This window comes from Neovison vison, chromosome 3 (genome assembly GCF_020171115.1).
Source record: "Neovison vison isolate M4711 chromosome 3, ASM_NN_V1, whole genome shotgun sequence".
Classification (NCBI taxonomy): Eukaryota; Metazoa; Chordata; class Mammalia; order Carnivora; family Mustelidae; genus Neogale; species Neogale vison.
In genome coordinates, this window is record NC_058093.1 from 71256697 (window position 1) to 71268279 (window position 11583).

The 11583-nt window shown below is 41.3% G+C and overlaps 1 protein-coding gene and 1 long non-coding RNA gene across 2 annotated transcripts; one reads left to right on the forward strand and one right to left on the reverse strand.

The window, feature by feature from the left end:
- Positions 1 to 334: 334 nt before the first annotated feature.
- On the reverse strand, positions 335 to 3582 carry ATP5MC3 (ATP synthase membrane subunit c locus 3). The gene is made up of 5 exons (XM_044242384.1): positions 3519 to 3582; positions 3221 to 3332; positions 1941 to 2018; positions 1255 to 1448; positions 335 to 592 (listed from the first exon to the last, which is right to left on the reverse strand). The coding sequence occupies exons 2-5, from the start codon at positions 3257 to 3259 to the stop codon at positions 478 to 480; spliced, it is 426 nt and encodes a 141-aa protein (XP_044098319.1). The 5' UTR covers positions 3260 to 3332; positions 3519 to 3582; the 3' UTR covers positions 335 to 477.
- A 50-nt stretch (positions 3583 to 3632) lies between these two features.
- On the forward strand, positions 3633 to 10838 carry LOC122902616. The gene is made up of 3 exons (XR_006383834.1): positions 3633 to 4206; positions 8316 to 8365; positions 10400 to 10838. It is a non-coding gene; the product is annotated as an uncharacterized LOC122902616 (long non-coding RNA).
- The last annotated feature ends 745 nt before the right edge of the window (positions 10839 to 11583 follow it).

Consider the following 11583-nt stretch of genomic DNA (forward strand, 5'->3'; position numbering starts at 1 on the left):
ATTGATTTTTAGATCCAGCTGTGTAAGACTAGCCAAGTTAGTCTTGGAAGGTAATTCTGCTCCCAGGCATTGTAATTCCTGTTACTATCTTAGCTTAATTAATTGTATCTCATAGAAGCTGAAAACACTCACATATTTCTCCTTTATACAAGTAACCAAAAGCCCTACAAATTACAATGTGCAGAATACCATATAAAAGAATTCCCATAAAATTGACTCGTTTTCATCAAGGTGCAACTGCTTAGTTTCCCCTGACTTGCATAGCATCTACTTGAATGTATATTCTTCTTTGTGATTATTAAAATTTAGGTTCAGTACAAATCACGGCAAAAACTAAAGTTTTCATCTTTAATGAAATGACCTTGGAAATAACGTACATTTCCATGACACCAATACTACAGTTTTCGGAGTCACAGTAAGATACACAGAATTATATCCGTAATTAATATGAATGCCAACATTTCAAGCAGTAATTTGTTACATGGCAAACAAAATCAAGAAAGCAACCATCAAACAAAAGAGACCCATAGCTTCAGACAAGGCAAATCCCAGGATAGCATATGAGAACAGCTGCTGCTTCAGCGAAGGGTTTCTAAAAGAGACACAACACATATAATTGTTACTTTGAAATATTTTCTGAATTCCAGTATGTCTGGTAAACTCAAAGAATCAAACTGGCAAGTCCTAGAAAAGTATTTGCCTAGATCTCTTTTGCCCCTGCCTTTGTTCAATATTCTTTCTTCTCAATCCCAATCATTTACAGAAAAAGTAGGAAGTGATCTCTATGTTACTATAAATGGTTTGTCTTCATCCATTTTGAGGGGTTCAGACATACTTGCTACTCCCATGAAAGTATATTCTATGTCTTAAGATCTGATAGTTTAGAAACAAAATCTTAAAATGGAAATTGATACTTTTATTATATAAAAGAGACTGTGCTTTAACTGTAGTCCCAATATAGCTTAACAATCAAGAGTGCAGACTCTGAAGTCAGAATGAGAATTTATTTCTGACACTAGCTACTTGGGCAATCAGTGTATTTCTGCAATGCTCATCCTTCGTTAAGTAAGCTGGAGTATCTCCAAGCAGTACTATGAGGGTTAAGTGAGATCATGCATGCAAAGCCCTCAAAATATAAGGCAAACACAGAGTTGGCACTTAATACAAAGTACCTGTTACTATTTCACTATTTTTCTAAGTTTCCAACTATGTCAAGCCTGCTCTTAAAGTAGCTCATTTGGTGATAGAAATTACCTGGCATAACCAATGATAAGGCTGCCAAAGACTGTTCCAATACCAGCACCAGAACCAGCCACTCCCACTGTTGCAGCACCTGCACCAATAAATTTGGCAGCAGTATCAATGTCTCTGCTTATTGCACTGGTCTGAAACTCCCTCTGGATTAGTTGAGACACACCATTCTGGGCTCCATTAAATACCGTAGAGCCCTAGAGAAAAGGAAATAAAAAGCAAGGGTTAAATCAGTAATCACAGTTAGCTATTTTCATTACTACACTGTCAAATGATAACTACTTCTTCGTGATTTTTTGAATAGGAGATTGTGTGTGGCACAGTGGAAAATCAAGAGCTTAGAGTAATTCCAATGCTGTGGGATAGGGATAACAGTATACTTCGTAAGATTGTTGAAAATTATGAAACAGTGTATTTGAATATGCTTTTTAATAGAGTAGGCTTTTCAGGAACTGGCTAGTATAATCTTAAATACAGGTAACTCAAGACACACACATACATACTATTTCTTAGCCAACTCAGCCAAGTTTCTTTCATTGGCTTATCCTCAGCACTATTTTTTGGATACAAGGGTGGAAAAAGACTGCCCTCAAACCATTTGCTAATGAGGTTTTTTTTAACCCCCCTTTAATTAAAACCGTAAGACTTACTTGGTGGGGTTACTTAATTTCTATTATTACTGCTATTACCTCTCCAGTCCTAGCCTCTGGTCGAGATAACACTGATGCAGAAATTGGTCTGTATGCAACTCTGGATCCAGCTCGGATCTATTAAGGAAAAAAAACATTCCAAATATTAAGTTAAGAGTAGGTTAAGACTTCAATGACCCTTCTTGTACCCTAAGTTTAAAAAAAGCCATCAGCAAAAATTTATCAGAAAGCATATGACTGTTCTGTGTTGTCTCTTATCTTGCTGTTTGGTTATTTTTAATCCATGAAGGAATTTTATTTTAAAGTTGCTAACTTTAAAGTGTGAAGTATGAAGTGTGCTACATAATCTATTTGTAATAATCTGAATAAAACTTCTACATGCTTGGAAAAAAAAGCACTTATTTTTAAAATTTCAATTACTGTAGTGCCACGATTTAGATTAAAAAAAAAACAACACCAATAAACATCCCACATTCTTTGCTAAGTTGAAGTGGACCAACAAGTTAATGAAGAGTTACTATATAACGCTTGTCATTTAAATTAGCCCATAAGTTAATATGAGGCCCACAACTTCCAAAATATTCCTGTATGTCTATTAATTATAAAATAAAAAAAGCAGTTTAAACATTTCTGTATCAGTGTCAGGATAACCGGTGAAATATTCGACCCTACGGACATATTGCAGTCCAGCGTCTCTGCCCTTGGAGTGTCCACTACACTAAGGTCACAGAAAATCCCTTCAGAACCAAGACCTGATTCTTTAAGACAAATCCCCCACATCCTGACTTCACCTAAAGCTTCCGAAATGGTTATGGAAATAACAGCCAGAGGCTGGATGAAAGACTTTCCACGACTCCACCACCTTCCTCCGCCCACACAGGGTGAGGCAAAGTCCCTCCTTTTGCAGCAGCGAGTTTGACCTACAGATAGGCAAGGGAGAACGCTGCGGCGGCGAACTAGGCCTCAGAGGCCCCCTACATCCTTAAGAGTACCCCAAACTTCGCGCCGACCCCAACCCCACAGTACGCGAGGAGGTGGGGAAGGGGGCCGCTCCGGCACTAGCAGGAAGGAGGGTTTGACCTACAGCGAGTGGGGCCTGACAACTAGGCCTCGGCTGCTCTCCACGGCACTCGTGGACAGGAGGGGCCGAGTGAGGTGTCCCAGGATTAGTAGAAATGGAAGAAGAGGACACAGAGGGTGAGGGATGAGCGGTCCCCACAGGTTGGTGTGCCCCGCCCAGAGGTGCCCCATTCAACAACGTGGACGCTCCAGGCCCAGAGGTCCGCCCTCAGCGTCCCGGCCTAGCCTGGGCTACGCACCAGAGCAGGGGTGCAGGCGAGCTTGGCGCAGGTGAACATCTTACACTCTTCGGGGCGGCGCGGCTGGAGGACCTGGGTGACGGCCGACGTGGGCTCCTCTCCCGCTTCCCTTCTGCGGAGGTAAAGGGGCTTAAGGTCAAGTGCCCTCCCGGGCCTATCCTTCCCACCCAGGTCCCTCGGGCTCCCGTGCACGCCGTCGGCCTGGGCCCTCGTCCAACTAGGCGCCAGCAGAATGAATGGGTCCTGGCGGGACGCCGCTCCGCCTCGGCCAGGCCCGGCTCTCGCGCCGTCCGCTTACCTTCCCGGGAGGTGGCGGCGGCAACGACGGCGGCAGAGGTCGAAGGAGTGGCGCTGGACGCGCAGGCGCGTTCCGCCTCTTATTCGCGCGGCGGCACCCGGATGGAGAAGGCGGGGAAAAGGGGGCAGTAGGGAAGACGCTCAAGGTCACTTTGTAACAACTTTATTGGCAACTAGTTAGGAAGGACAACGACAACCACACCGAGGTGGGCGGGCGGGCAGCGGCTGGTAAGGGAGATGCAAGAAGAAGAAATTCTCTCTGGCAGAGAGAGCGGAACAGATTGCTTCTCTCTTGATCTGAGCTGGTCAGAGGATAGTGCGACTTTTTCTTCCAATCGATATCTTGTGAGATTTGGCCTTTTAACCCGTTGTTACTGTCTCCTTCCTAGAGGGACTCCCCTTCCTGTTCATTCTCCTCCTCCGTGAAATAGAACTGTGTGTGCGCGTGGGGAAGGAGTTCATGCACTGCTTGACAGAAGAAATGAGGGTCCCCAGCAAAGGGAACACATTTCTTTAATGGAATCTGGTAAAGTATTCACTCTGGAAAAGTATTCCAGAAGTATGGCTAATCCTTCGACTGGCTGAGGACCTGATCTGAAGTACAGGGACAAAGGAAAGAGCATATGAAGAGATCAAAGAGTTTTGTGACTTTGGGCACAAAGTTGCGTCTTGGTAATGAAGTGAGGAAGGTAATTTTTCTTCCAGCTCTACACTTGTAAAGATTAAAGGATGTAATTAATTCATGGGACTAAAGAAAGTCTGAGTATTTTAAAAACCGACCCGACTTTTATTTATTTTATTTTATTTTTTTTAAAGATTTTATTTATTTATTTGACAGAGAAAGATCACAGCAGACAGAGAGGCAGGCAGAGAGAGAGAGGGAAGCAGGCTCCCCGCTGAGCAGAGAGCTGGATGCAGGACTCCATCCCAGGACCCTGAGACCATGACCTGAGCCTAAGGCAGCGGCTTAACCCACTGAGCCACCCAGGTGCCCCCCGACCCAACTTTTAACACCTGCTTTTGGTAACTTTGGACAAATCATTTTCTTTGATGGATATAGAAATGTCTCAGAAAAAGTTAAGTTTTACTTAACTTTTGATAGATCCTCAAACTCTGTAAATTTTACTTAGTAGTTCATGGTAGTGAAAGTGACACAAGTCAACATAAAAGATTAAACATCGAGTATGCCCAGTTGATGGGATGGGGGGTGGTGCTGAAACCTCACCCACTTAGCCTAGAGTCTTGGCATGGGATGATGTCCACCTAGAAGATCACCCTTTTTCTAGTTAGCACAAGGTGTGTGGTATCATCTAGGGGCAACCCTAGGGAGAAGGCCTCAGAATTGAAACATGAAGAATGAATAAGAATCTGTCAGGGATCCGGGGCACCTGGGTGGCTCAGTTGGTTAAACAATGGCTTTCAGTTCAGGTTGATCCTGGAGTCCTAGGATTGAGTTTTGCATCAGGCTCCCTGTTCAGTAGGAAGTCTGCTTCTCTCTCTGACCCTCCCCAACTCTTGCGTGAACGCACTCGCTTGCTCTCTCTCATTCTCTCTCTTGCAAATAAATAAAATCTTAAAAAAAAAAAGAAGAATTTGTCACTGATCCAACTTCAAATGCAAATAGTTCAAAATCATGTGAAGCTAGTCAGTTTAGGCTCAATCTTTAGCCCATAAAATAGAGACAATTCATTTGAATTCACACGTGCAGTTCAAAGAGAGCTTATTTATTTTCTCAAGTACTCAGTTCTTACCTGAAGTATGTAGTATCCTGTGATGTGTAAAGTAGAATAAACAGTGCTCTTCATTCATCAGAGTTCTCCAGAGAACCAGAACCAGTAGGAAATTAATTATTGAGTTATCTATTTATTTATTATGAAGAATTAGTGCATGTGGTTATGGAAGCTCAGAAGTCCCATGATCTGCCGTCTCCAAGCTGGAGACCCAGGAAAGCCAGTGGATTAATTCAATTTGATTCTGAAGGGCTGAGAACCAGGGAGACCAAAGTGTAATTTGCAGTCTGAATGAGATGGGATGTCCCAGCTCAATAGTGAGATGGGGAGAAAAGGGCAAATTCTTTCTTCCTTTGCTTTTTGTTCTATTCAGACTCTCACTGGTTTGGACGATGCCCACCCACATTGGGGGGGACAGTCTACTTTAACCAGCCCGCTAATTCAAAGGCTAATCTTATCCAGAAAACCTTCGCAGACACACCCAGAGATAATACTTAATTTAGGCACCCCATGGCCATCAAGTTGACCCAAAATTAATCATCACATATCCTATACTTTAATAGTAGATCTTTATAAAGGAATAGCTATTGTAAATGGAATTGTGTACAGAGATGGTTTAAGGGAAGTTCTGTCTCTTCAGCCATAAATCAGTAGCAGTAACTGTTGGAGAGGAGGAGGAGGCAGGAGAGAAGCTGGGATCCCTAATGGGATCACTTCCAGGGTGCACATGGGCTAGGTGCCCATGACAGGGAGAGGTTCAGTCTAAGTCTAGGCTCTGACTGTCAATATGTCAATAAGCAGATGAACTGGCCTAGAAGAGGAGACAGTATGTCCTTGGTGGGTTCAACCAGTTAGAGTTTAAATATTTATGAAGAATATTAGGTGTTCAAAGAACAGATAGTGCTATCTGTGTTTGTGTGTGTGTCTAACAAAGTGGGTCTTGCATGATACCAGCCCATGTTGACAGAGGATGAATATTTGCACTGAGAAAGTTTGAAGAAAAATGGTGCCTTCTGAGAGGAGTAAAGTGAGACTGTAAAGATGCATGGGGGACTTCCTTTGAAGTATTCAAGTTTCTCTGTATTTTTTTCTTAAATAGTGGAGACGATCGTCTTTTGTTCTTTGTTTTTCCAAGATTTTATTTATTAATTTATTTGAGAGCGAGAAAGAAAGAGAGAGTGGATGTGCGCACATGCCAGCAGGAGGGTGAGTGAGGGGAAGGGCAGAAGGAGAGGGGAAAGCAGACTCTGCACTGAGCTGGGAGCCTACTATGGGGCTGGATCTCACCACCCTGAGATCACAAGTTGAGCTGAGGTCAGAACCTGAGCCAAAAATCAGGAGTTGGGTGCTCAACCAACTCAGCCACCCAGGCACCCTAGAGATGATCGTATTAAGTAATGAATCACAGTTTGGTATTATGTGAATGCCTGAGTGAAGACAGCATGGGAAAGAAAGGAATGGGGTGGTAAAGAGAAGTAGAGAAAACCCTTTCCCAATGTAAGTGCGATAATCCCTCCTTTACTTCGTGCCCCTTTGCAATGTGACTTTGCCACTCATCAAACAAGAGTCTGTTTTCCTTCTCCTTAAATCTGGGCTAATCTTATGACTTGCTTTGACCCAGAGAGTAACACTGTGTGACTCCTGGATTAGAAAGAGGTCTCATAGCTTTCATTTTCTCTGGAAGCCAACCATCCATCCAGAAAACATGGGTTAGACTACTGAGTGATAAGAAACCTTCTTGACAGAAAAAAAGTCTCATAAAAGAGAGCTGAGGTGCCCCAGACATGTGACTGAGGCTATGTTGGGTTCTCTAGCTTTAATCAAGCCTTCCCAGCCACATGGAAGAGAAATGAGCCTTGCCTAAATTCCTGATCCACAGAATCAAGAGCAGTGAAAAGGTTATGGTTAGAAGCTATGAAGTTTTAGGGTGGTTTGTTACATTGCAAGAGATAACTGAAACAGAAGATACTGTTTTCAAAATATGCACTCCTTTGAAATCCATGTGGGGGCAGCAGCATCTTTTTCTTTTCTTTTCTTTTCTTTTTTTTAAAGTAATCTCTACACCCAACTGGGGCTCGAACCCAGGACCCTGAGATTCAGAACTACATACCCACTATGCCAGCCAGGTATCCCTTTTTAAATTAAAAAAAAAAAAAAAAGGATTTTTTTTTTTTTAAGTAATCATGAGGAAGCAGCATCTTTTTTTTTTTTTTAAAAGATGTTATGTATTTATTTGACACAGAGAGAGAGAGAGAGAGAGAGATCAAGTAGGCAGGCAGGCAGAGAGAGAGAGGAAGCAGGCTCCCCGCTGAGCAGACAGCCCGATGTGGGGCTTGATCCCAGGACCCTGAGATCATGACCTGAGCTGAAGTTAGAGGCTTAACCCACTGAACCACCCAGGTTCCCCAGGAAGCAGCATCTTACTGTGGGCAATTTAAGTTCAGAATTCCATGCATAACTCAGAGCAAATCAGACAGAACCGCATGTCTGGTACACTGACTCCCCTTTCCTTGAAATTCTGGGATGAAGTAGGGTTGTTATTGTTAAAACTATGTAAAAACAAAACAAGGTAAAAACAAAACAAAACTATGTAAGGTAGTCCTCACCTGGACACATGGAAAGATGATTAAATTATCTGTTTTTGGAAGTTTTCATTTAAAAAAAAAAAGATTTTATTTGTTTATTTGACAGAGAGGGACAGACAGTGAGAAAGGGAATACAAGCAGGGGGAGTGGGAGAGGAAGAAGCAGGCTTCTCACTGAGCAGGGAGCCTGACATGGGGTTCAATCCCAGTATGCTGGGCTCATGACCTGAGCTGAAGGCAGACATTCAACGACTGAGCCACTCAGGTACCCCAGAAAGTTTTCATTTTGATAGTCTGTAAAGTTTTCACCAGCCTTCTCACATTAGTGTGATTTAAAAAATATATGTATTATTTGTGGAAATGAAAACCAGAAATATAAGTTAAAAATATTCTGGGCTTTGTTATAAAACTATTTTGCTTTTCTTATGAAAATTTTTGTTTCATATTATTGGGCTTTATTTGTTACCAATTTATCTTTTTTTAGGAAAATGAACATCTAAACCTATGCTAATGCTATAGGATCATTCTATCAAGGTGAGCTCCAAATACATACTGTGTGCCCTCTTTGACATAGTGAGTATACAGGAAAATGTAAGAGTTTACATTATAATTGGGGTATATGAAAAATTAAACTGATATATAAAAAATTGGAGAAAAACACAAATTAGTAACAATTTTAGAACTATGTTTTATGGTGTGTGGTAAGGGAAATACCTTCAGAAAAGAGACTGGCTTGTTTATTTTTTATTTATTTAAAAGATTTTTATTTATTTATTTGATACACAGAGAGTGATATCACAAGTAGGTAGAGCATCAGGCAGAGAGAGAGAGGGGGAAGCAGGCTTCCCGCTGAGCAGAGAGCTCTATGTGGGGCTCAATCCCGGGACCCTGATATCATGACTTGAACTGAAGGGAGAGGCTTAACCCACTGAGCCACCCAGGTGTCCTGAGACTAGCTTGTTTAAAAAGTGCCTCATTGAGACAGACTTGAGCTCAGATGAGAGAGATGGGCTGATTCATTTAGAAAATGTTTCTTGCGGGGCACCTGGGTGGTTCAGTTGGTTGAGCATCTGCCTTCGCCTCAGGTCATAATCCCAGGCTCCTGGGATTGAGCCCAACATGGAGGAGCCTGCTTCTCCCTCACCCTCTTCCTCTATACCCCCCTCAACCCTCTGCACTCATGCTCTATCGCTCTCTTTCTCAAATAAATAACTTCTTTTAATTAAAAAAAAAGGAAGAAAGCATTTCTTGGTATCCTTTTTTTTTCTTTTTTAGATTTTATTTATTTGACAGACAGAGGTCACAAGCAGGCAGAGAGGCAGGCAGAGAGAGAGAGGGAAGCAGGCTCCCTACTGATCAGAGAGCCCAATGCGGGGCTCGATCCCAGGACCCCGAGATCATGACCCGAGCCAAAGGCAGAGGCTTTAACCCACTGAGCCACCCAGGTGCCCCTCTTGGTATCCTTTATATAAAACCTAACACTGTCTGTCTAGGATACGAATCACTTTCTAGTGCAGAAATTTTTGGCATTAATCTCCATTTTTGAATCCTTTACAAATTATTTAGCTATTATTCATGCCATCTAGTATAGTGGAATAAAATAAATGAATAATAGGGGCGTCTGGGTGGCTCAGAGGGTTAAGCCTCTGCCTTCGGCTCGGGTCATGATCCCAGGGTCCTGAGATCGAGCCCCACATTGGGCTCACTGCTCAGTAGGGACCCTGCTTCTCCCTCTCTGTCTGCCTACTTCTGCCTCCTTGTGATTTCTTTCTCTGTCAAATAAATAAATAATCTTTTAAAAAATGAATAATAAATAAATAACTCCAAAGATTTAGTAAGGAATTAAAAATAAATGTATCATTTTATGGCCTTTCAGAGGTCCAGATGGTCCAGGCTAAAATTTATATTGAAAAGTTACATGAAAACTATATACTAATGTAATAAATATTATTCCATCCTTTTTTCCTGGTAAGATATGCTAGTTATTGAGGAAGAAAACAATTTTATGCACAGTTAATAATTAATATAGAAAGACTAGTTACATTGGAGGAAAATGAGAAAGTATGTGGATATGAGATCAGGTCTATCTTTTGCCTCTTATCCGTCAGGCACAGCATAGGGAATATAGTCAATAATATCTTAATAACATATCATGACATATACTTATCATGGTGAACCCTGAGGAATGTATGGACTTGTTGAATCACTATGTTGTACATCTGAAGCTAATATAACATTGTCAACCATACTTCAATAATAGATAAAAAAGTAAATAAGTTACCCATTTTTCACTTAATTTCACTTAATTTGTATATGGTTGGTTATCTATCCAACATATGTTTTCCCTTTCTTTCTCGGTTATAGAACTCTGTTCAGAGTTAAAAGATACTGAACTTCCCAGGTTTCCTTATAGTTAAGAATGGTCAGTGATATGTGAGTTAGTTACTTGGTATTGGCTCTAAGAATGCATACAAAGGATATAGATTCAACCATCTTATTTCTCTTTTTTCCTTTCCCCCACCATTTTTTGTTTTTGTTTTTTTTTCCCTGCTTGGAATATGGATCCAGTGTCTGGAGGTGAAGCAACAATCTCGCAACCACTGAGTACAGAAACTGAACATTAAGGATGGAGAAGTTGGAAGTGAAAAGGAGATTGAGTTCTTAACTTTTTATTTTTTTTTTTAAGTAGCTAGAGCTGCTATTATCTATTTATGGACTTCAGGTTATACAAGAAAGAAACTTCTATTTGCTGAAGCCACTGAGGTCAACCTTCTTTTAGATGCAGCTGAACACAACACAAACTGAGGGTCTACATCTTTGACCCTTTTTGATCTTTAGTCTGTGATTACAGCAGAAATAACCCTCTTCTCACAGAATTTATGTTAATTTAGATGTTTTTTTCCATGTTCCATGGGACCAACAAGGAGATAGAGCCATTTTAGCAATTTGAACAAAGAAAATGTAATGTAAAGATTGTTAACCAATAAAAGGTATCTACTAAGAAGAATAGAGTGGTTTCTAAGAGGTGCAGAAGTAGCAACTGTCAGAAGAGCTACTACCTACCCTTGGCTAAGGATGAGTGAACAGAAAGGAAGAACTTAGAAATTTAAAGAAGAGGGCATGGCTGTCACAGGAATGTATAGTCCCTCTGTGGTAAAGGAACTTGCTGGAGGCACCAGCCACAAGTGAACCAGGAAAACTGCTGAGGTCCACAAAACCAGGCCCCTCTTGGGAACCAGTCCATGGGCTCCACACAGGAAGAAAGAAAAGTCATTTCCTCCAGCTCTGACCTCACAGGGTCTTTCCATCGCCCTCTTCTGGCAAAGCCTAACATTTTGCCAGTTGTCAAAGCAGAAATGCTTGCAGAGTCTAGCTCTAGAAATAACAAAGCAAAAGGATAGATTTATAGCTGAGAAGTCATAAGTTAATAAATGGCGCAGATGGTAAGATTCTCAAGGGCAAGGATTAGGTCTAATTCACATTTAGGTCTTCTGCAGCACCTAACAGTGTTAAACATAGTAGTCATTCAATACATTTTTGCTCAATAATATATGAGGGGCTCAGTATATACCAAATAATTTGCAATAATTTTTTTGTTCTCTTCTTTTGACTAAGATATAATCTCTTTGGCTCTTTGGACAAATTAGAATGACATCGAGAATGCCATTTTCTTTCGAGTATTGCACAATTCAAACTAAGAGAAAATGAGGAACATTTTTTGGTTTTGACATGAGTTTGTTCAAACACATTTG

Bases quoted from the DNA above. Each gene is read 5' to 3' on its own strand.
- ATP5MC3 (XM_044242384.1), bottom strand. From the start codon at position 3,259: ATGTTCACCTGCGCCAAGCTCGCCTGCACCCCTGCTCTG. The intron at 2,019-3,220 runs GTGCGTAGCCCA...TTTCCTTAATAG, and splicing joins TCGCCTGCACCCCTGCTCTG to ATCCGAGCTGGATCCAGAGT. The intron at 1,449-1,940 runs GTAATAGCAGTA...CCTTTTCTCTAG, and splicing joins CAGAGGCTAGGACTGGAGAG to GGCTCTACGGTATTTAATGG.